Source organism: Sprattus sprattus (genome assembly GCF_963457725.1).
Source record: "Sprattus sprattus genome assembly, chromosome: 15".
NCBI classification, from domain to species: Eukaryota; Metazoa; Chordata; class Actinopteri; order Clupeiformes; family Clupeidae; genus Sprattus; species Sprattus sprattus.
This window is the reverse complement of record NC_137913.1, coordinates 10,372,459-10,393,773: the sequence shown is the minus strand read 5'-3', so window position 1 is coordinate 10,393,773 and position 21,315 is coordinate 10,372,459. Positions and strand designations below refer to the sequence as shown.

General features: G+C 44.5%; 2 protein-coding genes across 2 annotated transcripts in view; both read left to right on the top strand.

Annotated features, from left to right (window-relative positions):
• Positions 1-5,895: 5,895 nt before the first annotated feature.
• On the top strand, positions 5,896-12,733 carry myl2b (myosin, light chain 2b, regulatory, cardiac, slow; the record flags this gene model as incomplete). Its single annotated transcript, XM_080852281.1, has 7 exons — positions 5,896-5,964; positions 7,605-7,694; positions 9,754-9,829; positions 11,250-11,354; positions 11,894-11,972; positions 12,082-12,130; positions 12,409-12,733. The coding sequence occupies 7 exons, from the start codon at positions 5,896-5,898 to the stop codon at positions 12,505-12,507; spliced, it is 567 nt and encodes a 188-aa protein (XP_080708407.1). The 3' UTR covers positions 12,508-12,733.
• Positions 12,734-15,926: 3,193 nt separating this feature from the next.
• The window catches only part of pptc7a (protein phosphatase targeting COQ7 a), a 17,750-nt gene continuing 12,361 nt past the window's right edge, over positions 15,927-21,315 (top strand). The window contains exons 1-2 of the mRNA XM_080852853.1: positions 15,927-16,452; positions 21,077-21,256. Of these exons, the coding sequence (XP_080708979.1) occupies positions 16,251-16,452; positions 21,077-21,256 (382 nt within the window). The 5' untranslated portion in view covers positions 15,927-16,250. The remainder of the gene's footprint in view (positions 16,453-21,076; positions 21,257-21,315) is intronic.

Here is a 21,315-nt window from a genome sequence, read left to right as displayed (position 1 = left end):
AAGAGATTTTTTTCAGCGGCTACAATAAATATACGGGCTGGATTCCCCTCGTTAAACAGCGTTGACGCTCTCCCACCTCACATGAAAAAAAATGTTGTGAAAATAAAAGAGTACCCCAAACTTAACGCGGATATGTATTTGAAAACGAGGCAATATTTGCGAATGGTAATCCGGGTGTTTTTTTAATGAATATCCATGCATTTGAGCTGGTCCGGAGATTAACTGGGCAATCGCACTTGATTTTGGTTTGGTAAAGTTATCAATACTGACGTAACGGGTTGATCAATATCGTCTGGAAACGGGAAGGAGAACAACAGAATAATTAACCAGTGTATGCAATTCGCAGTGGTTCACTTACGGACGAATTAAGATACTTTACAAATTAAACATTTCGACCAGAAGGTCTTTTTTTTTATTTGAGAATATTGCCCTTCAGACAAACTTTAACCAACAGACTATGATATCCCATTATGTTTACTCCTATCTATGGGATACGGATTCTCTTTTTATACAACTAAGACGCAACTCTGCCGAATGCGTAAATATTAGTCAACTTCAATAGTGCTTGCGGAAATATGATATGGGGCGCAGGTGTTGGTGTTAATACGCATAGTTGCTCAGTGTTCACACGTACAAATGTAGAACGTGGCATATTTAGTATTTTTCATGTATGCAATAAGCCTACGATGTTTGACTTTTGAAGCTATTTCCATCCTCGCTTGATTCAAATAGGTGATGTTTAATAACTGACGCTTCAAAGCCACCTGATCCAGGTGTTAATTTAAAGTCCGAAGATTTCAAAGGCTACTCGACAGTATTTTTACACAAATGAAATAAAAACTACCCGTTTTAGAATTTACTCTATTGGGTAGTGGTTTCTTTATAATTTTGCACAAGTCATCTAGTTGAATGATTTTATAGTGAACAATTTCTGATACAATATGACCCCTATAATGACTCCCTTGAGCATGCTTTGATGAATACTTGGCCCTAAGTAAAACAATAAATGCAAATCACCCACATACTACAAATAGATAGATAAATACATAGATAGATTATAATGGATTATAATAGATAGATACAAATGTATTGATTGTTTATATTATGCCCTTTTGTCTTTCTTGTCACCAAAACTACTCCTTTGTTAAGTAGCCGTCTGAAATATAGTAGGCCTATACCTACTTTCTCGCATGATACCTTCTATAGTCTAAAATGTAAGAGACAATAACACTGATCACTCCGGAAACGGACTGTCCTACTTTCTGAAACTAGTTTTGTGGCGCTTTAGGGGTCTTGAGGGTGTAACAGATTTTACACATAATTGCGATTGCTCAGGTAATATTTGAATGTGCAATGATTTAGGGGCCAAACTGGTCAAACGGGGTACTGCAATGTCATCCTCATTCAGTAGTGAGAACACTGGTACTCAAAAGGATGGCTATCTGCGCCTACCAATTGTGATGGAACTTGAACGTGAATGCAAACATCTTTTGCATTGAGCACGGCGTTGAACTTCTCTCGTTATCAACTGGCCACTTCTACCCTGAAATAACCTGGAGGCTTTCTTTTGTTCTTTGTCTCCCTCCTGTCTTGTCCCCTCTTGTGGCATAGAATAGTTATTGCAGCTTATTATAATGTAAAAGCACCTGTCCAAACTGATCAACGTAGTCCTTCAGTCTGAGAGAGTTCAGTTGAGGCCGGAGCCGCCTATGGCGATAGGATTCACACAGTCGCCGTTACCATACGCTAGTGGGTTATACACAATGGCATAAACAATTCATGACTCTGAGTGTGAATTAGACATCACCCTCAGTAGTTACCGCACTAGAAAAGGCATACTCAACACACCCCTGCCGATGTGAAATAAAGCTCTTCAAAGGGATCTGAATTTTGAGAAATCCCAGGAGGGTTTTGTTTTCCTGCTTCTTTTCATCGGATTATTGCAGATATTAACCTCAGACACCAAAATGAAGCTTCATTTGGGGAGAGATTTCATAAATGGAGGAATGCAAACAATAAGTCTGAAAACACACAAGTCATTCATCTTTAAGGTAATTACACCACATTACTGTCAGAACCGCATATGATGTTTTCAAGCCAGGCAAAACCCCCAGGGAAGGAAAAAGGTGATTATTAAAAGTCTCATTTTTATTGTATTTTATTTATGGCTTGAGGGGGGAAACTACAACCACGGGTCTTATAAGAAAGTAATAACCGATCTTATTTGGAAATGACTCTTTGGCAAATTTGAAATTTAAATCAGAGTCAATATGAGGCCCTGTGTAGTGCTTTTATATTATTTCTTTCAATATATGAAACTGTGTTTACAATACAGTCATGATCCCTTTTTCATTGACTTCACACAATGCCTAACCACACGTTGTGTTGAGCATTTTTGGATCATGTAAGGGCTTTTCTCCATGGCATTCACTGCCAGGCTGTCTGTTGACTAGTAGGCTACCACTGTCAGTCTGTAAGTCAGTCTGTAGGTCAGGAACAAGTCTAGTCTTGAGCGTGTCTGATGGAGTGACAGATGACAGAACACAAGCTCATTAAACAGGATTGGGAACGTTACTTTTGAAATGTAATATGTAACAGATTGCATACCCTGTTAAAAATATGATAAGTAGTGTAACTGCTTTAATTAGTTCATCAAAGTAATGTTACATTTGACCACATTTGATTATTTTTGAGAGATATGAGGTGGTGCAAATTTAATCAAGAGAACCAATCAAAAACAACAGTCAAAATTTGAGCGCATACTACCCAATGAGTGGAGCCTGCTACATGGCGAAAAGATGCACAGCAACAAAATATATGCCATATTCCATATAAAAGCTTTAAAGCTTTTCAGCAAAAACAATACATTCGGACGTATCCCCTTTGTAATGACGAACAAATTGACTAGTAACTATATCACCTATTTTTAATATCAGTAACTGTATGGTGTGGATCACAATTACAAGTATTTTGCAATTTAATTACGTAACTCAGTTACTTTTATCTAGTTACTCCCCAACCCTGCCATCAAAGATGCAATTCACATTGCAGTATCACAAAGATTGTTGATATTTAGGATCAACAACCAATCAAATTACACCCCTCCCACCCTCCCTCCTGAAGCACCATGATGATTGGCTGGGATTGCTTATAGCTTGGTCCGAGCCTCTATGTTTTTTTCCGTCTTACAGGCCCAAGACAGTTTTTGAGCATCAACTCAGAACAGACAGCTGGAGGACCACGAGGAGCTATTCACTTAATTTGACAAAATAAGTGTATGGGATCAGAATTGCGTACTGTACCTTTAACTGCTGGCACAGGCTCAGAGCTGGTCCTGTACCAGTGCAGACAAGAGGCTGTTTTCTGAAATGGGAGAGGAAGACTCAGGAAATGCATGACCTCACACGGGTGTTTAGGTCACCAGCAGTGAACTGTCCATATAACATCTGGCAGGAAAAATTGGGTTAAATGATACTGTTAGTATCTCTGCAATCCATGGGCTGCATGATATTTCTTGATGGTGTTGCCTTACCTGGAAACACAAACATCACTGCATAGACAGTTTGCATATTTAAGATTTTAAAAGACCCTTTGATCTGAAATGATGTTTCAGTGCATTCCGACACTTCCAGCATTATTCGGGTGTTGGTCAGGTGAGGTGCAGGTTGTATTGCTGAAATCTGTGAGATGCTGCACAGGTTCTGAGCGCCACCAGGTGGCTGACAAAGGAAGTTTTTTTCTCTGATCAACAAGGACACAAGAGCAGTGGGATAGGATCTGGACTGTGCCTACAGAGGCTCACTATTTTACACAGTGGCTGTCAAAATTACACAAACACACAGATATTATCTGTTTATTATCTTATCTGTTGTGCCTGTGCACCTTTATATGTTTCACCGTGGGAGAGTGGGAAACGTCCTATCGATTCCTTTGTATGTCTTGACATATTAAGTCATTGACAATAAAGCTACTTTGACTTTTGGCTTTGATATGACTGGTCCAAACAAACTAACCCTTCAGCAAGTACCACCACACTGGTGTGTAAAGAATGTTGTAGAACGAACGTTCTAAAGAATGTCTGGGTCCATTGAATATAACGTGGAACTTCAGAATCTCACATTGTTGATCAACACATTCTTTTATTAGAATGTTCAAAACTCCCCTGCTGAAGGGCTGGACGAGGAAACATACAGAAGAAATGTGAAGAAGAGGGCGCCTATGGATGTTCCAGACCAGACTGTAGGTCTTCCACTGCCATTATAGTGTTGTGTGTGATGTGTCGTAACACACTAATTGTTATTGTGTAGATACACACTCACACTTCCTTGATTCTAACCCAGCCCCAACCCTAATACATGTAAATATAAGTCAGCATGCTATTGCTCATGATCACTAAGTGATTGACAAAGTACACAGTGTAGTTCTCGTATAATATGGGGCTGTTTAATATGAAGGGTGACCCATTAGTGTGATGCTTCAGTCAGTGTCTATTTTCGAGTGCTAATCAGGGGCTGGTGAACGCGGTGAGTGCGGACAATGGCTTCTCCCCGTTATAAACATGCTAATCCCACGGCATGCTCGTCATATTTAACATCATCAGGAAGACGGTTGTCGCTGTCATGCTCTAATTTCTCCCTGAGCTAAGACAGAGGATGAGCCTGAAGGTCTCTAAAGAGGTCGGAGGATGGAGGAGCGTCTGATCGGCCGCTGGGACGCCTCATTAAGGTCTTAACGCTTCTAATGGTGGAACAGGAATCTGACGTAAGGACCACCATGGTGCTTAGAGCTGGAGCACGCTGGAGGGGTGTGAGACGGAGTGATGAAGCACACCTTAGCAGACGGGGATCTGTCTTCTGGTGGGCTTTGAAATGCAATCCCCCCTTCTCTCCTCAAGCCTCATTCTTCATAGCGGTCACTTTGCCAGGGGGGGCATTGCTGGGGGGGGGGGGGGGGGGGGCATTGCTTGGGGGGGACATTGCTGTCTTATCAGTAAGGTTATCTGCAAGAGGACATCGTCTCTCTTCAGCCCTTTAGGAAATCCGTGTTGCTCTCTCCTTTCAAACGAGCCTCTTCCTTCACTCAATGCACTCTGTATCACATATACAACAAATTGAATACAATGTGTAGGCACTTTACAGCAACGTGGAATTTATTTCACATTTTCACAAGCCATGCTGTGCAAGAACACGTGGGATATTTACCTGATGGTTTAACACACACTGTGGGGTATTTTCAAGGCAATTTTCCGCTGAGTTTAACCATGTGAAAACAGTAATGCTGGGTGTGTGGCTCGCACTAATAATCAGCTCAGAAGAGGATCCCCATTGTGTCCAAACACAATGAGACAGTGATATATTAGTGCTCGTCTGCCCAGCTTCTCTCCTGCCACTAGGGGTGTGTGTGTGTGTGTGTGTGTGTGTGTGGGGGGATTGCAGGCAGTGTTGATTCCTTTTATTCTTCCCTTCCACTGGCCTATTGTGACCCGGCTCCCTGTGACTGACTGCATCTCATCAACACTGCTCTCTCGCTCTCTCGCTCTCTCTCTCTCTCTCTCTCTTTCTCTCTCTCTCTCTCTTTCAGGTCCTCCATAGATCACACACAATGCCACGCAATGGGGGCCAGAGATGGAATGCATGTCCGCCATGTAGGTCTGTTCGTCACGGGATGACCCAGCCTCATTCCAGTGGCCGAGTCCCGGGAACCTTGGCCCACAATTCTAGAACCCCATTAGGGCCGGACTCTGACAATGGGTAGGAGGAGAAGTCTGGGCCATGGAGAGCTGCACCTGGAGGTGACCCTGCCTAAAGATGGAGAGGGCTATTCATAGCACGGGTGGGAGGCAGAGCTACAGAGTGGGGCAGGGGGGGTATAAAATGCGCCCTGTCTAATGCCCCTATGCCCGGACCCCAGACTCTCCCAGCATCACAAGTCTCTTTGTCCCACACTGTTCCAGCTCCAGTCATGGTGAGTGCCCTGCTGCTGCCCGCATTCATGCATGGTCCGGACACAAACACACACACACACACACACACACACACACACACACACACACACACACACACGCAGGCTTGTGAGATGGAGTGATAAAGAAGAGGGAGAAGAAGAAAAGCAGGGTTGAGTTAATGTAGGGGAGCTTTTAGGATGTATGATGCTTATACAAGAGTGATGGAACAGCACTATGCCTGTTCTGAGGTAGAGCCTGTTCTGGGTTGATAAAGAATGCAGCGATTGTCTCCCTGGTCATGGTATCGACCCTGCTGTGATGGCATGCATGTTGTGTTTGTTCACTTGAATGGAAAATAAAACAATAGTGATAGATAAAAAAAAAAAAGCAAAGGGATAGAACAGGGTTTGTTTTTGTCTGAAGCCGTCACAGAGATAAATAACCCTCGAGAATAAGTGTGTTTTCAGTGTTCTCAGCACTGAAGCACAAAAACACGACTGAAGTCACAGTAATATTAACTAGGACTACTTCACACAAGTGTCAAAAACACCAGGATCTGCACATTTTCGCTTACCTTACACTGAGAATTCATAAGAACTGGTGTGACCCAGAGGGGCTTGCGTTTTACAGACGAATATAGCGCTCAACAGTTCTCTTATTTAATGCTGTAAAACAAGTCATTGATGACTGCTTTTTCAGAGAATCTCTAAAGGGACCATTGGAACTTCAGAGCTATCAGCAAAACCATTCAGGAATATGGATTTCTGAAACATTCTACAAGGATTCTAGAATATTCCGCACAGACGTCTGGTCTGGAACATTCTAGGGTGGATGTTCTAGAGTGCTGATGTGACCTTCAGCTCCCTGTGTGGTGCAGGGCTGGCACAGTGCTAATGGCTAATCCACACTGAGCATCCCACAGCAGCTGTCTGGAGCGGCGTGGATCTGGGGGGGGGGGGGGGGATGTGTGTGATGTCATGGCACAGTGCCGGCTGCCAGGCCCTGTTTGCCTGATTCCGCGGCGGCGGCGCTAATGTAAATAGTTGAGCGTAATCCTCGCCTTGGCGGGATTACCACTCAAACGGAGCTGAGCGCCTAGCTGTCAAACCCACCGCCCAGACACATAATCCCATATCTGATGCACAGGCTCAGGACCAGAAAGGAGCTACCAGGCTAATTATAAACCCCCACAGCGTGCGTAAATATTTCCACTAGAAATATGCCCCTGCTCTGGAATGTACAGACACATACACATACACAAGCCCTGTGTGTTGCCGTGTCGATGTTCAGTGTCACCATAAGCCTGAAATATGGAAGGCTTACCTACTGTGGCTGTTGGTAGTCTTTTCACAATGATCCTAATGAAGCTGGAAGTGAACGTAATGAGATTGACAGACCATATAATGTCGTTAAACATACACTGGGAATAGGCTTTGCTAAAAAAGAGTGTTGAGTCGTGTGAGGAGAGGAACCTTTAACACTGGCATCCTGCTGCTAAGGGGGGCGATAATTCAGCGATCCTGCATCCAGAAAAGTGACGTGGATGACTCTATTTTTGTCTTGCATTGCAAATTTAGACCATAGAATTGGTCACGTATGTCCCAGAACACCGCTGCGGTGTGGAGCGCGGTGATGATTGACGGTTCTTTCTTGCCTCCAGGCGCCGAAGAAAGCCAAGAGGAGGGCGGAGGGAGCCAACTCCAACGTCTTCTCCATGTTCGAGCAGACCCAGATCCAGGAGTTCAAAGAGGTGTGTGTGTGGGGGGGGTGGGGTGGGGTGGGGGGGCTGCCGCTACCACACACTCTCTTGGAAAGCATGAAATATTTGGAAGATTGTTCCGCTCCACACCCTTCTCACAAACAAAACACAACCTGACAAATAGATAAATGAAAGGGAGACAGAATTGAGTGTGTGTGTGTGTGTGTGTGTGTGTGTGTGTGTGTGTGTGTGTGTGTGTGTGTGTGTGTGTGTGTGTGTGTGTGTGTGTGTGTGTGTGTGTGTGTGTATGTGTGTGTGTGTGTGTGTGTGTGTGTGTGCAGGGATGTATCTATGGAAAATAGTACCTGTAGCACTGAAATTGCACCCCTATCTAAACATCTGCCGACCATCTTTCAAACAGGAAAAATAAAAATTGAGTCTATACAGTTCGCATCTTTTCAATCCAGGATAAACTATACACTGTGCCTTTAATTAACTTTTACCTTGCTCTTGCCCAAACAGTCAGCAACAGGCGATAACGCTTCATTCCACCTTCCTCAACCACTTGCCAAATAGGTTAAAGGTTAAAGGGCAACTATGCTGTAAATAGTTGACCAGTAGTTGGTTTTGTAAGGTTCTGGTTCCCTTTTTCCACCTTGAACCCCCACACACCCCTTGCTATTACTCCATGCCCCACACTTTGGGAAGCACTGCCTTAGGTACGCCACTTTGTGTGTGTGGGTGTGTGTGTGCTGGTGAATAATGGAGTGTGTGTCAGCAGCGATTAGGGAGTGGGGCTGATTTACACGCTGAACAGACAGTGTCAGGCCTCAGAGACGGTGGCAGAAAATGCAAAGGGACAGACATTCTTCCCCGACTCAAAGCGACGGAAGAAAGAGCAAAACAAACGGGATAAACATGAGGCTGATCCAGACTGGCACTGATACCAAACACACACTCAGAGGACACACACATATACACACACACACACACTCAGAGGACACACACATATAAACACACACACACACACACACACACACACACACACACACACACACACACACTCAGAGGACACACACATATGCACACACACACACACACACACACACACACACACACACACACACACACACACAGAGGACACACACATACACACACACACACAGAGGACACACACACACACACACACAGAGGACACACACATGTACAAATACACACTCACAAGCATGCACACACATAAGCACAGCCACACACACATCAACACCCAGAGAAGACACACACACACATCCATCCACACAAACACACAAACACGCACACACACACAGAGGAGAGGGGAGGCTGACAGCTAGAATGAGAGGGGAGGGGTTGTGAACAGACACGGCAGAGAGAAATGCACACACAGCCAAAACAGGACTTAATATAAAATCCCAGGGAGGACACAACCACTGTGCCACACACACACACACACACACACACACACACACACAGACACACACACACACACACACACACACACACACACACACGTAGGTCTATAGAAACTTCAGCATTTGCTTGCATCTTACATTCTTTCACTGGAACATGTTGGTGTATTTGAAATATATCATGAGCCTCAAAGGCACTAGGATTACTTCACCAAATGTAACCATTCAGCATAACCATTGTTCATGCCTATGACTATGCAGAACCTCAGATTGTTAGCTTGGCTTTAACACACTTTCACTACTTGTGAGTTCCACACAGTTAGCCTGATGACCGTCACTGGTAGAGTGTTGGGAAAGACTGCACTCAACTCAAACTAAGGTGCAAAGGTAGAGAGGCTCAGTTTTGAACAGCAAGTGACATTAGGGAACATGGGTGTTAGGAAGAACTCACTGTGTTAAGATGGCAAATTCTAATCAACCTTTATAACCTTGAGCAGCCTAAATGATTGGCACACTGGCTTCTTGAGCTTTCTCATCTCTTTCTCCCTCCCTCTCTCTGTCCTACCCTACCTCAATTCCCTTCCCTCTCTTCTCCTCTGTCTCTCACCTCCCCTCCGTCTCTCCCCTCCCTCTCTCTCCACCCTTCCCTCTCTCTTCTCCCTCTCTTCTCCTCTGTCTCTCTCCAGGCGTTCACCATCATGGACCAGAACAGGGACGGCTTCATAGATAAGAATGACCTGAGAGACACCTTCGCAGCTCTGGGTGGGTCACCTACTTCTTCAGTCTCCCACTGCTCCTCTCAGGGATACAGAGGCACACATACACCTCACTGAACTTAAAGGAAAAACACAACATCCAGACATGGAAGCATGTAGATGAGTTCATATTAATGCAGGTCTCCAGGTCTGGGGGTGTGTTATGTGTTATAATGTATAGTCCACCGGTCAGTACAGGAAAATAAATCGCGGCAGGATGAGCAGGACACTGATGCGAAGCTAATTTGTCCTAAAAAGTTTTAAAATGGGCCGCCCCAATGTTTGGAGGTCTAGTATTTTTTTATAATGATCGTTGCAAATAAATGAATGACCTCTGCCATTAGCAACGGGTTTTGTGCTTCTAATTCTCATCTCATCATTCCGCAAGTAGACCAGTAATTTAACGTTACGGATATTCACTGTTACAGTACTTGAAGTCAGCAATAGGTTGCTATGCAACACATGAAACTTTAAAGTTCTATTTGTGTGAAGAACTATTTTCTTCTCAGCGGAAGTCAACAACAAAATCGTTAAAAATAGGTATTTTGGAGGAATGTCTTTTATTGTTTTGGCAAGTAACCATATAAGGGATAACATATAGCCCGGCGGTCAGTATCAGAAAATAAATCTCTTCAGGGCGAAACAAAAGCCCCACGCTGCATATCACACCTCTACACGTTGGGGTGGCCCATTCAATTCAATGGAACTTGTTGCAACATTCTAAGGACCATTCTTAATATGAGATGAGGTGAGCTGGGCTGTAATATGAGTGTGTGCCAACCAAACGACCTACTGCCACCCTCACCCACAGATCACCTTATGGCATGTCTTTGTTATATTTGTTGATTGTGTGGTGTTAGTGGCTGTGCTGTTGTCTATTGTGTGGTGTTAGTGGCTGTGCTGTTGTTGATTGTGTGGTGTAAGTGGCTGTGTTGTCTATTGTGTGGTGTAAGTGTCTGTGTTGTTGTCTATTGTGTGGTGTAAGTGGCTATGCTGTTGTCTATTGTGTGGTGTAAGTGGCTGTGTTGTTGATTGTGTGGTGTAAGTGGCTGTGCTGTTGTTGATTGTGTGGTGTAAGTGGCTGTGCTGTTGTTGATTGTGTGGTGTAAGTGGCTGTGTTGTCTATGGTGTGGTGTAAATGGCTGTGTTGTTGTCTATGGTGTGGTGTAAGTGGCTGTGCTGTTGTCTATTGTGTGGTGTAAGTGGCTGTGCTGTTGTCTATTGTGTGGTGTAAGTGGCTATGCTGTTGTTGATTGTGTGGTGTTAGTGGCTGTTATATGTGTTGATTGTGTGGTGTAAGTGGCTGTGCTGTTGTTGATTGTGTGGTGTAAGTGGCTGTGCTGTTGTTGATTGTGTGGTGTTAGTGGCTGTGCTGTGCTCTCCTGTTTTAGAGGCCTTGTGTTTGCCATGCCCCCCCCCCCCCACAGGCCGTGTGAACGTTAAGCAAGAGGAGATCGACGAGATGCTCAAGGAGGCTCCGGGGCCGATCAACTTCACCGTCTTCCTCACCATGTTTGGGGAGAAACTCAAGGGTGAGGTCGGACAGAGATGGGGGGGGGGGGGGGGGAGGAGAGAGAGGGGGGGGGGGGGGAGAGATAGGGAGAGGTAGAAAGAAATGGGGTGAGAAATAAAAGAAAGACTGATGGACAGAGAGATCAAGAAGAAGAGAGAGGGTGAGAGATTAACGGAATTGTTGAGATGAGGGAGAGTGGAGATGAAGACTCAAACACACATACATCACTGACGTGGCTCACTATTTGACACGCTCAGGAAGTGTTCTTACCCCTGACAAAGCATGAAATGTCCTGCCCATCACAGAAACACACACACACACACACACACACACACACACACACACACACACACTGTGAGAAGAAGAGAAGCAGATACCAGAAGAGAAGCCAGATTGATTGGTATATTGAGTGTTGAGGGAGAGTACTCAAGTGGACACAAAGAGAGAAGATCATGAAGCAAGCTCATTCAATGCGTTTGTGTGCGTGTGTGTGTGTGTGTGTGTGTGTGTGTGTCTGTGTGTGTGTGTGTGTCTGTTCACGTGTGCGTGTGTGTGTAGGTGCTGACGCTGAGGAAACCATCTTGAATGCCTTTAAAGTCTTTGACCCAGAGGGCAAGGGGACCTTGAAAACATCCTTGTGAGTTGCATCTCATCCCCCGTGATCCCCTCGGAAACATTCCGTCCATTCCGTCTTATATTCCATCACATATATGCAGACGTGTGAACTCTCCTTTCTTCCTCCCCAGTGTAACTGAGATGCTGACCACCCAGGCAGACAGGTTCTCTCCTGAAGAGGTTTGTCCTCATACACAGACTTAGCTTACAAGGTTCCTCATACACAGACTTAGCTTACAAGGCTCAAATGGGGGTTTAAACCGATTTAAAAAAAAATAAATTTGTGTAAAACAGTGAGGGTTGTTTTTGGTATATGAATAAATATTGCAGCAAGTTTGTAACTGCAAAGGATGCATTTGGCCACAAGTTCTGCACTTGCGTTTGCTTCTGGAAGTGTGTTTAAGTGTTTTTCCCACTCAGAGCACGAGTTGTTTATCTCCCTTGTCTGTGGTCTGTAGTTGGAGCAGATGTTTACGGCTTTTCCCCCTGATGTGGCGGGAAACCTGGACTACAACAACCTGGTCCACATCATCACACACGGTGAAGAGAAAGATTAGGAATGAACACGTCACCACACACGGCGAAAAAGATCAGAAATGAACATGTCACCACACTCACACACAAACACGGTGGAGAGAAAGATCAGGAATTTACACATTCTCATCTGTTATCTACCTTATCTACACCTCTGTCTAACTCAGTACCCAACTCTGATGTTGACAAAGAGAGAAAAACATGCTTCGCTAAAAATGACCATGGTATAATTCACAATTTCTGATCATAATGACTATTCCTTTACAAGTATGTAATTCTTTGCCTTTGAATTGAGCTGTGTTATTATAAAACAAATCGAATAAATATATCAAATAATCTTCATTTTTATGGTTATTTTTTGTTCTATATTATTTTTCCTTTTCTGACATTATTAAACCTTTAAACCTCCTTTAAAAAGCTGGTCTATACTGCCATCTAGTGTTGGTGACTTAGAAAGGCATCCATGTGAACTGAAGGACTGAAGATGATGTTGAGTCCTGTCACTATGACAACATTGAGTAATATCAGTCTCAGATGATGTTGAGTCCTGTCACTATGACAACATTGAGTAATATCAGTCTCAGATGATGTTGAGTCCTGTCACTATGACAACATTGAGTTATATCAGTCTCAGATGATGTTGAGTCCTATATATATATACGTATATATAAATGAACCTACTGTATACCTATACATTTTACAAACTTTTCCCATATGGCTCACAGTACACAACTGTGGTGGCACTGAACAGTTTACAGGCATGAAAGTGTGTGTGTGAAGCAAGTTCAACTAGCAATTAAACTTTAGTGTTTTTTTGGGGCATGTTAGTTCTTCAGATTGTACTGCAGGAGTCATAGCAATTCAACGTTAGTGTGTTTTAGGGCATGTAATCTCTTCAGATTATACTGCGTTTACAGTAGCAATTAAACTTTAATGTGTTCTGGGGCATGTTAGCTTTTCAGATTATACTGCAGTAACAGTAGCAATTTATCTTGAGTGTTCAGGGGCATGTTTAGCCTGACAATGTCATACTCATAATTCTAGTCAGAATATGAGTCTGATACTGCTCCATTGAGTTGTGATTATGGGGCGTGTTTCAACAAACCAGGAAAGAAAACGCCTCTTCGCTCGATACCTAGAACCAATCAGAGCAACGTAGTATGACCATCTTATACATTAAACTTTTACCAGATCCCGTAGGAAGGACGGCAAAAACATATTTTCGATCAACAAAATTATCGCGTTTCTCTGATCCTCTTTAAAAATATATGCGCTCAATATCTGTGAGATATGCATGCCTACGTTATACTTATTAGTAGCGAGGCTAGCTAGCTACTATGTGTTTCAATGGATTTTTGGTCTAAGCGTTAGCAATAACCTAACAATAATGGTCTAGAGCTTCAGTTAAGACCTACAATTCTTTGCAACATTCGTGTTGCACATACACAACTAACCGAGTCAATGTAGACATAAAAAAGTCATGTAGATAGCTTCATTCACATAAAATATTTCCCACTAACAGGCTCCCAACACGCCACCATCTTGGTAAGATTTCGAATCTACCGGTTATTCAACTCAAGCGTTGGTTGATCATCTGTCCATCACCGTATAAAGCCCACCCTGACAACTTCATTGGTGAGATCGTTTAGCTGAAAACTGATAATTTCTCCCCAATGGAGCAGCGCCAGACCGAACTTCCCAGAACAAACATTTTGTGGGCGGGGTTCGGGCTGGTATCCAGGTTAGGGCATGTTAGCTCTTCAGATTATACAGCATGGTAGTTGCCTCCTGATGGGTTTCTGCAAGTCTATATGCAATAATACAAATATATGGCACTTTCTCAGCTACCACACACATAATAAAATAATCAATAAAATAGTGTAACTAGATCCCCCAAAATCTGCCCAGGACACAATCACACTGAATATTGCAGTATATTCTTAATAGCCTACATGTACTCAAACATCAAGGTTCATTTCTCATGGTTCGGTTTCCTATTATTGAGAAATAAACCTCCACTGTGACCCCTGTTTAGCTACTTTGCTAGATAGCTGGCTACCTCCTGGGTAGTTTGATGTTGCCTATTCATAGATCAGATTCTGCAAGACCAAGAGGAAATTGTGGCTTTTCAGAAGGTTAATGTTTTGGCATGGAGCTTTTTAGATCCGGCCCCAATGACTGAATTTAATTCCAATGAGAATGTCAATGTTTATAACGAACCACATTTCATGGAAATCGGTTCTGAAATAAGAAAGTTATACTCAAGCTTGAAGACTCTGAACACACATAGGCTGCTGCGCATGCGCAAATCCAAGGGAGCTCCAGAAAGTGTCCGCAGCTGCCTGTGTGCGCGTCGGCAACCGAGTATAACCAAAGAGATATGTATTTTATTTATCGTTCTTTGCAGTGGCTACTTTAAAGTGCGTGCCTACTGGCAGACACACTGATAAGCTAGGCAGATATGTCACTGCTAGCAAGCGCTTGCACGAGACGATAAATACATAATTGACGTGTTTCATGAAAATTGCATCGCTGTTTCTCTAATTTCACCTCATCAACTACAGTGTTATGTATAGATTATATTTGACACGACCCCTGCAATACATACTTTAACCACCTAGCGGTGCTAGAATACAGTGTAATCTTAAAACTCTCAAAGCGCAACCTGGACTGCCATAGTGCCACATATAATATGTATGCCTATTACACAGCAAATCTGGGTAGGTTATGTGTCCCTTTCACGTCCCTCCTAAATATTCTTTCACAAGCCTTCACAACCTTGCAAATATCATCAAAGGTGTCTTTTGACCACAGACAGATATACAATGTATAAGTGTTAGACTACATCTGGGGGTGTATTCACAAGGCTAAAAGTAGTAGCAGTAATTTATTAGCAGTATTCAGAGTCTCACCGCTCTAAAATTAGCATCTGTTTGTAAGAACTAAGAAATAGTCGAGAGGACTCCTGATGTTTAGCATTTTGAAACTGTGCGAAGATACTTGACTGTGGGCAGCGTATTCCAGTATCGTTTCGTTTGTGGCTTGTGTCATTTATATATGTATTGTTCTTTGCGGTTAAGTTATGCAACGCGTGCCTTATCACTGGCATAAACCTTTCAACGAGGTCATTGCAAGCAAGCAAGCAAGCAAAAGTCTCGTGCATGAGACTCGAGGTCAGCCATAGCAACTGAGTCAGTTTAGGAGTTCTCGCTTTTCCGTAGTAAAAAGTGGTCTCTGCAGCATTGTGAGTGGGATTTACGAGAAAACTTTAAGTTTGAAACTTTTATTGTGACTTTTAGGAGTACTTTTAGTGATAAGATAACATGCTTTATGAATTCAGGCCCTGAACTGTAACTGGTGCCCATGAAAGGGCAGCCGAATTAGAATTGCGTAATGCGTCGTGACGTCAAACAGTCACAAGACTAGTACTGTCTATGATCGCTGGCGGCAGCAGACAGACAGTCAACCGTAGTGATCACCATGGAGTTGAACGATGGTCGCTGCTCTGTCCGGTTTGTTGGCACAGCCAGTGGAAGCGACTGAGTACTCGTAGACAGGTGTAATTGCATGTCTCTATTGCTGTGGAATTTCAGTGAAGAGAGCTTCATCTGTGTGAACCTCGCAGGATTCGGATGTTTTGAGCGTCTCTGCAACATTCACTAGCTCATAGCACGCTAACTGACATCTTCCGTGAGGTGCTAGCGACCCTGCGGAGCTCCCTAGCCAGCCCGTCGGCAGGTTAGTGAGAGCAGGAGGTCCCCGGGTGATGTTGTCCGTAATCTCTTACGGTAGACTGGTTGCCAGGGCTGTCATCGGCGGTCTTTCCCAAACAGATAGCCGCGATTACAGCCTTGTCACGGCAAGTTTTGGATTTGGGAAGGATTTTCGCAAGGGGATTCTGAAGAAAGGGATGTGCTATGGTGATGACGCCTGCTTCATTGCCCGACACAGATCTGCCGATGTATTAGGTAAGTTGTACTGGCCAGCTAGCTCACGTAAGGTTTGTATTTCCTGTTTTTCCTTGTTATCCCGGTATGCACTAATGCAGTTGCTAAGTATGAGGTAACATCAGTTAATAGTTCACTTTACCAGATGCAATGCAATGTTAGCTAACTGGCCGGTGTTGGATAACTGAAGTCGGGTCATGTTCCTGCTAGCATGCTCCCTGTAGGGGTTAGAATCGACGTTTAGCCTCTTGGAAGCAGTAGCCTCAAAGTGGCAATGTCTACCCCAGTTCAATACAATTGTCACTTCTTTGAGGGACAGAGTTGACGGAAACATTTTCTGAAGATGATTTGTTTCTCAGTCAACTGCGAAACCCCCCTTTCCCTACAGGCCAATGTAAGTGTCCTTAGCAAGCTAAGCACAAGGTGGTTTTAGGTTTGATGAAGATATTTTCTTGCAGCTACCACCTGATTTAGGCCATGCAGGCTAAGTGTGGGAATAGGTTGCTGTTTAAGAAGCTAACCTTACGCTAGGATAATGTTCCCCTTAGGTAACGTTAGTTAGATAATACTGGTGACGATACAAAGTAAATGCGTGGAGTTAACTGTATTGGCTAGCCACACTAACCCAGTGTGGCAAGTCCGGTCTATGATCAAGTTGAAAACAAAACTACTTTAATGTATCAGGCTTGGTTTGCATTCGCATCCAACGGGCACATTTGATGATTTGAGGTCAAGTTCATACTAGATACCAAGGCACGCCAACACACTCAGGGCTAAAAACTATTGTGGTGCGCAGCGGCTCACGATTTAGCCTAGCAGGCTAGCCCTCAGCATATGAGCACGACTGTCCTGCTCGGGAACCCCGTGTTTCCTGTGATATAATTACGGAGATGTAATGTTAGAGGTTAGGACAGATTAATAAAATGGTTGGATTTCATTATGTTCTGGGAAAAGCACACACGATATCTAATCTCAACCAGCTGGCAACAAAACAATCGTGACGTTTTGTAAGAGGGGGCGTACTCTTTTTTTCTTATCCAACCGGCTCAGCCATGTGACATGCTGGAAAGAGTGTTGTTAAATTACGCCTCACGTTTTATAAGCCACTAGCTAGTTTTCTCTTTGTCTACTGTTCCAGTCTTTGTGTAAACGGTTCCTTTTTAATGGGTAGAACTAGTCGCACATGTTTGTTTGCTTGCATATAGATTTAAAAGTGCTGAGAGAAGAGAAAGTCAAAGAATGTTCAAATTCATGGCCATCACAGGCTCTGTGACTAGTAAAATTCAAGTGTGTATGTGTGTGTGTGTGCTTTTGAGAGATGGGGATGTTTGTACACACACCATCAAGTGGCCCCAGATAAACCCCTGAGCATGTCAGCAGTGCCCCTGCCAGAGGGGTTTTTGAAGTAAGAAATTTAACCGACTTTATCATACATTTAACATGCGCTGTTGTCAGTCTGCAAGGGGCATCTGAAATACCAGTAAGTGGATGATTGGATTATATATCAGGGTACTGCTGGTGCCCGAGCAGAGAAGGGACACACCAAGTTAAAGGTCAATCTCGGAAACAAGGTCAGAGATCTGCCCTGCTCTAGTTGGCACCGGTCTCTCCTCTTCTTATCACAAGCCTGTTTAAGAAGAGATTATTCCAAATTTACAACACCAGCTTGTGTGAGCAATATAGTGCTCTCAAGTTAAATTCATATTTTTTTCTTAATTGTGCTGTATGTCATTTTTGCTAAAAGATGTTGCCCCATATTGTGTATCCTCTCATAATGTCAACATCTGGGTCAGAAAAAAACCAACAAGTGCAAAGTCCTGTAAGACACAAACAAGACTCGCACCACACCGGCAGATTGTGTAACTCTGCTTTTCCCCAAACCCTCAGTGCTTTGTCCCCTGAAGCATTTCTGTTGTTTGACAAGGGAAACTACATAATGCACTACTGTGTGTGGAAACCGTCTTGGCAGTAAACCCATTCCTGATTCTGATACTAATGCCCCCAAGAGATGTCTAGTACAAGTCTTGAATCCTTAAAAAGAATATCTGAATATTAATGTTGCCTGCACAAGGTTCATGCCTTGCTAAGGTCGAATCAATTGTGTTGAGGTGAAGAGCAGCTCACTTACTGTGTGTCAGTGAGGTGGTGTGTGCAGGTGTATAAAGAGCAGCTCACTTGGCGCGAGTGCATGCCTGTATGTGTGTGCGTGTGTGTGTGTGTGTGTGTGTGTGCTCGCGTGTGTGTGTATGTGCGTGTGTGTGTGTGTGTGTGTGTGTGCGCGCTGTGTGGCTCAGAGACACCATGCTGTCCAGTGTGGGTCCTGAGCCAGTGACTGCTCTGGGCTGGAGAGGGGAAGCCCTCCTTGTATGGTCAGGCACAGATAGCCTACTTTGTGTTGTGGGAACAGCCGAGAGGGATTGCCTTTCAAGGCAAACACACTCTTTTAGCAGGACAGCAAGGGCGGCCCTGAGACTTTCATCAGTGAGAGCGAGGCAGCCTTTTCTCTTTGCAGTGGGGGGAGGAATAGTGCTGTCCCTGTGTGTCTCTCCTCCTCTCAGCAACAGTGACATGTGGTACTGTTGGCTTTAGTAGGCCCTAATGGTACTGAGGTGTTCTCTTTACCGGGGCCGTGAGAAGGGTCAGGGTGAGTTACCTGCTGGCCCTGAAGCGTTCCCAGGCCCTGACCAGTCAGTCAGACAGATATCTGTGTTTTCCTCTCACTGCAAAGGAGAGCGACGGTTTTGTTTTCCCCCTCTCACACACACTCTCACACACACTCACACACACACTCTCTCTCTCACACACACACACACACACACACACAGCATATCACAGATTATCACCGATGGGTTTGTTTTCCCCCTCACACACACACACTCACACACTCACACAACATATCACAGATTATCAGCAATAGTTTTGTTTTCCCCCTCACCCTGGTGGCAAGATGTGACGGACGCGGTTGTAGAAGTCGGGAGACGTGTGAGAAGTCTGTCACAAGTGACTCACAACCCTTTCCAGAGGACGCGTCTGCTTCATGCCTCTGTGGCAGGACGTAGACGCCGGAGTGAGGGAGTTGTTTGTGCTGTTCCGTTGTAAAGAAGGCAAGATGTGTGAGTTGTCCCTTTGTCAGGAGAGGGAGTTGTTTGTGCTGTTCCGTTGTAAAGAAGGCAAGATGTGTGAGTTGTCCCTTTGTCAGGAGAGGGAGTTTTTTTGTGCTGTCCCGTTGTAAAGAAGGCAAGATGTGTGAGTTGTCCCTTTGTCAGGAGAGGGAGTTGTTTGTGCTGTTCCGTTGTAAAGAAGGTGAGATGTGTGAGTTGTGGAAAAGAGCCTGTCCCTTACTTAAGGTGCACTGCACACTGACCCAGACATGCACTTTGAACTAGAAGGGGAGAGAGACGGCTGGGGTGATTGTGTTGTCCCTTTACAGTAGCGAAAGGGATGAAACAGGATTTTATACAGGATGTTGAATGTGTTTTGTCCATGTCTTGCTGGAAGGACCCATCGGTCTTATGACTTTCCAGCTGGAGGTCTATGTAGTGTTGGGGTCGGCAACATGACTCCTGAAAATGGGCATGGCAATAAAGCCTTTGAAGTTGAAATTAAAATGGAGTCAGGCGGTGAACTTGTTGTGACGCCCTTGTGGCTTGGTCTCTGAGAAACAGGAAGAAGCAGCATCTGTGTGGGCCCTGTCTCTCTCGGAGTCTCTGGTTAGCCACTTGTGTTGTCAGCGCCTGAGCCGGACAGCCGTTGGTCTGATTTCCTGTTTGTTTGTTTGTTTGTTTGTGTGTGTGTGTGAGTGTGTGTGCGCGTCTGTAAGTTCAGAGCACTCATTGTTTCCTCCCAAGTGAACAGTACAGCTGCAAGACGGTGCTGAAATCACATAGTGATGTCAGCATCTCGAGTGTACACACACACACACACACACACACACACACACACACACAATGTGTGTCCATATCTCCCATGCAGCAGATGTACAGGACGCAGAGTTCAGAATGAGACACTGTGGGAGGGTCTGACAACTAGTGTTTCTAAACCACCCCCCAGCCATACTTACTGCTGCTCATGAAACAGCAGACTTACAAACTCACACTCACACACACATCTTTATCTACATTTTATAAATGTAAGAGCTGTTAGGCTAGTTGTTAAGCTAGTAACCCACAGAATATTTCAGCAAGTGTATCTTATGTAAGCAGGAACTGAGAAGAGTACTCGCTGTACTTCTCTCTCTGAGTCGTGTGTGTGTGTGTGTGTGTGTGTGTGTGTGTGTGTGTGTGTGTGTGTGTGTGTGTGTGTGTGTGTGTGTGTGTGTGTGTGTGTGTGTGTGTGTGTGTGTGTGTGTGTGTGTGTGTGTGTGTGTGTGTGTGTGTGTGTGTGTGTGTGTGTGTGTGTGTGTGTGTGTGTGTGTGTGTGTGTGTGTGTGTGTGTGTGTGTGTGTGTGTGTGTGTGTGTGTGTGTGTGTGTGTGTCTGTGTCTGTGTGTGTGTGTGTGTGTGTGTGTGTGTGTGTGTAACCGGCATAAGGTGTGTGCGAATAGGGTATGCCTGTAGGCCTTTTATCAGTACATGTAAATATGTGGATCTTACCTGTACTGAAGGCTCACCTGTGACCTGTTTGTGTGTGTCTTTTGCCCCCTGAAGGCGTGGCAGATGGTGTTGGCGGTTGGCGTGACTACGGCGTGGACCCCTCTCAGTTCTCGGGCACCCTGATGAGGACGTGTGAGCGCCTGGTGAAGGAGGGCCGCTTCATGCCCAGCAGCCCCGTGGGCATCCTCACCACCGGCTACTATGAGCTCCTGCAGAACAAAGCTCCTCTGCTCGGTCAGTGTGTGTGTGTGTGTGTGTGTGTCTGTGTGTGTGTCTGTCTGTCTGTCTGTCTG